Source organism: Malurus melanocephalus, unplaced genomic scaffold (genome assembly GCF_030028575.1).
Source record: "Malurus melanocephalus ecotype Western Australia unplaced genomic scaffold, MMel_1.1 scaffold_857, whole genome shotgun sequence".
NCBI classification, from domain to species: Eukaryota; Metazoa; Chordata; class Aves; order Passeriformes; family Maluridae; genus Malurus; species Malurus melanocephalus.
This window is the reverse complement of record NW_026624089.1, coordinates 79,136-83,411: the sequence shown is the minus strand read 5'-3', so window position 1 is coordinate 83,411 and position 4,276 is coordinate 79,136. Positions and strand designations below refer to the sequence as shown.

General features: G+C 50.7%; 1 protein-coding gene across 2 annotated transcripts in view; it reads left to right on the top strand.

Annotated features, from left to right (window-relative positions):
• The window catches only part of A1CF (APOBEC1 complementation factor), a 29,221-nt gene that overhangs the window by 3,359 nt on the left and 21,586 nt on the right, over positions 1–4,276 (top strand). For both annotated transcript variants that reach the window (XM_057385705.1, XM_057385704.1), the window contains exon 2: positions 2,618–2,761. In XM_057385705.1, coding sequence (XP_057241688.1) covers positions 2,663–2,761 — 99 coding nt within the window. In that variant the 5' untranslated portion in view covers positions 2,618–2,662. The remainder of the gene's footprint in view (positions 1–2,617; positions 2,762–4,276) is intronic.

Sequence of the window (4,276 nt, the reverse complement as noted above, 5' to 3'; positions counted from 1 at the left end):
AGGAGAGTTGGGGCATCTCCGGGGATGGGCATGGTGCCCCTCCTGCATGGTTTCTCCTGCAGGGATGTGTGGCAGCAGCGGGCACACAGCGAGGCCAGGTCCAGGTTAACAAACTCCCAAAATCCCGGATTCTGCAGCGGGCTGTCGTTAACGCTCCATCACAACCCTGAACGCTCTTGCTCCCTGACTCCGAGTGGATTGCTGGGACGGCACCAGTGTCCAGCCAGGCTGCACTGGAGCCTGAGATCCTTGCAGGACTCCTGGCCKTACGAGAAGGGCCCAGCAGAGCAGGGCTGTCTGATCCGATAAGGCAGGGAGGGATATTGCTCCTGCTGGAAAGGCACCAGCCTGGGAGATGCTCCGTTCCCGTCCAGCCCCGAGGCGTGTGCTCGCTGCTCAGCGCGAAACCATCCCCGGCAGGGAGCGAGAGAGGGAGAGAGACCTTCCTGGAAATCCCTCCTCCCTGCACGAGAGGATATTGCCCTTAAAGGATCCACTGCAGGCGCATCCCGAGCAGCAGCCGAGCATTATCCAGGGCTCGCAGTCTCACCCGCAGAGCGCTGCAATTTGATCCCTCGGCGCTCTGATGGAACCAGGATGCTCCAAAAGCGGCCACATTTGGGGTGTGACGGARCTTTCCTCCACGGGGTGGACATGGGGCGCCTCTGCCCAGGCAGGGCATGGTGCAGAACCAGCCTGGATTTKATCCGGGGGTTTGGAGCGCTCACTTTCCCTTTCTGAAGCAGCCTGGGAAAGGATCCTTAGGGATTTCTGCTAATCCTGCCCCGTGCCTGATGAGCGCCAGCTCCTCCCGGAGACGCTGCGGGCACAGACACCACAAACACCGCCAGGGTTTCGGAAGGGCAAACAAACCCATAACTGGGCTCCAACTGCTGCAGGGAACTCTCGTTTGGGAATCAGAGACCCGAGGGAGCTGTTGCATTGGGCAGTCTATCCCCCAGCCCCTGCTTGTTGGGGAATGATTTAAACACTGGCAAACGTGGGAGATGGGGAAAAAAATCAAATCAAATCAGAAAGGTCTCACCAATCTCTGCATTAAACAGCTCCAAAATCTGTCCTTGCAGAGGTGTCTCTTTTCCCAAGCCTTTGAGGCACCGTCTCTGGRTACCAGTGTGGCAGAGCCTGAGCCTGACACGAGGCTGAGATCCTCCAGAAACCTGGGCTGTGTCCCTTTTTTGGCTCTGGGAATAATCCATTTTAAACTGGAAACCCCTGTTCAAATTTTCCAGGGTGCACAGGCACAGGAGCACAGGGAGGGACCATCCCAAAGCAAAGTGAGCTGCYCCAAGCCCTGACTCTTCCCTCAGTGAACCCCAAAAGCTGCCCATCCTCATGAGAGGGGTTGGTGTTCACAATTGGGGGCTGGGAAAGCTTTTTCTGATATTTCCATAGGATCATGGCACGCTCAGAAAATCAKCTGGAAGCAGATGCACTGCGCTTCCTTACCTGCATTTCTTTACCTTCAGGGCTCACCTTATGTGCCCCAAGGGACTGCACACAATTTAGGGTTTCCTCTCCAAAATCTGGCACCAGCTCAGGGTGCAGCCACAACACCCACCTTCCTTCCACCTTCCCAGAGCTCTGCATTCCCTTCTCCCTGCCCAGCATTCCCAGCACCATCCCATGCCCAGGGTGTGCTCCCAGGGTGCCCCATCCCCCTCACTCCCAGCCTCTTTTGGCTCTTTTTGCTCCCTGGGAATGACCACCTTTCCTTGCTTCCACCTTGCTACCATGAAAGGCAGTTTTAGGCAATAACAACCATTTTGGATGACACAATGTAGTGTTATCCTGCATGAAATTCTTGGTCCCACTGGCCCCTACAGACCCTGGTTTTGTGCCTGGAGCACACAAAAAATGGGATTTTGGACAAACCCAAAAAACTTAGCATTCAGGAAAAATGGGGCAGCCTGGAACCACCAATAATAAATCCATTTTATAAATGTCCCCGTCGCAGAGGGCAGCCCAAGTCAGATTTAGATTTCAGTTTCATGATATTTTCAATCCAAAACCAAACCAAACCAAACCAAACCAAACCAAAAAATCTTGAATCAGCCCTGACCTAAAACTGAAGCTCTTATTCAAAATGTCTGCACCCAAGGTTGTTCCAGCCCAGAACCCAGATAAGATCTGAGGTTTTTCCATGTTCTTTGTTTTCAAAAATAATTTTTATTTTAGGCCAAGTATTTTATTTTTTATTTTAGGCCAGATTTGGAGGTAGGTCTTTTTTCTCACACAGCACTGGGCATGGATGGTACAAGGTTCCCTACCCAGTGGCAGCATCCCATAAGGCCTGAAGGACTACTTGTTGACTATTCAGTGCAGGATCATATATTACTTACATATTTTTCCCTCCTCAGACAYCACCAAAAGGTTACAAATTCCCTCTGTTTCTCCCCAAAATGTGACTGTGGGTTTAGATGCCRTTTATTTCCATGTACAAGGGGGATATTTCTGCTTCTTCCTCTGCTGTTCTGTTTTGGTTTTATCTCCAAAATAACTGATTTAGGAAGAGCAACCCTGTGAACTTTCTCAGGAGGGTGGACTTTCTCCTCCCAGCCGTATTAATTGATTTAATTTATCTTAAATTTGATTGCAGTGAGCACCCCTAATTAACCTGATTTTTTGCTGCTAATCACTCACAATGGAATCAAATCACAAATCCGGGGATGGATTGACCGGCACACAGAAAGAAGCCGCCCTCCGTGCGTTAATTCAGCGAACGGGATATAATTTGATCCAGGTAGGAATCCATCCTTTTGTGCAGTGTCCAGCTTCGTCCTGAAGTTTCACTGGGGGCTTGAGCAGTGAATCCATGCTCCTGAAGCACTCCTTGCTCATTCCTTTGCCCTCTGTTTCTCTCTCACACCCGTGCTGACCGTAAATACGTTGTCTTTCATGAAGCAGGAACTTATTTCTCCAGGAATTCATTGCTTGATGGGAAATTGTGATAAAAGTGGGGGTAAAACAACCCTGAGCATTGATAGATGTTGGGAAGGTCAGGATTGGTGTGTCAAAGGCACCCATCCATTGAGCAAAGTTTCAGAAGAGGGAGGAGGGTGCAGGTACATGGGAGGAGGGTGCCTCACCCGCCCCAAGGTTTGCTCCCAGTTCAGTCTCTGAGGTCTCCAAAGTCTCCAAGATCCAAACCTCCCATATTGGGGCATGGCCTTCAAACCCACCTGAGAAAGCTTTTCTTAGGGTTACCACACCCTAAAAGAGCTCAGCACTGCTGTGGCTGCCCTGCATCCCAGCAGAAGGAACTGGGAATTCTGAGTTTTAGGCAGCTGGAGGCCCTGAACTTTGCCCAGCTTTGTGTAGCACTAGAGGGCACAACAGCCCCAAGCAAAACCCGAGATTCCTGGGAAAAAGCACATTCCAGGAGCAGGCCAGCAGCTGTGTTTGGTGCCCTTGAGGAGCTGGGCCTGACCTGTAAGAGGAAGGATTTGTCCCTGTCTCGGATTTGCTGTGGCTTGCTCAGAATGGCAGAGTGGATTGGGTTGAAGGCTCCTTAAAGCCCATCTCAGTCCAGCCCCAGRCCATGGACAGGGACACCTTCCCTGCTCCAAACCCTGCCCAGCCTGGCCTTGGAATTGTCCTGGTGTTCAGTTTCCCATCCTGTCCCATCTGGCTTTAGCTCATTCCTAAACCCCAGATTTCAGCTCCAATCCTGCCCAAGCTGCAACATCTTCTTGCTCTTCTCTCTCTTCTTTCTTTTCCATTCCAACCTTGCTATTTTCTCTTTTTCCCTTCCCCCCTCACTCTCCTAATTTCTCTGTATTTTAGGGATTTTTCTTCCAATCTGTCTGTTGGAGTAGCCAAGCATCCTCTTCCTCAATCACCCTGGGTCATTCATCTTTGGGAAGTGGCTGATGCCCACTTTCCCCCAGGCACTTTATCAGGAAGAGTTTGTGGAGGTGCTGCCTTTAAACCATGAGGAAAACCACCTCCGACTGAGGGAAGGGTTTATTTCCTCCTGTGCCCCCTCACACACCACCTCAGTGTCCCCAGGACTCCATCACTGCTGAAAATACTGGAAAAAAACAGGAATGAGCATGGATAATCCAGGGCCTGTTCTAGGCTCAAAAAGCTAAAGGGGTTTGTGGTGCATTCCTATTTTCCTGTAAGGATCCCTGTTTGCTTGCATTCCTCTTAAATCAGCTGTACGGGCATTTGTTTGCCTGGAATAATCCCAGAGTGGGAAGTGACTGAAGAAATGGTCAGGGAGCCAAAAATGAAAAAATTACTGGGCCCCAGC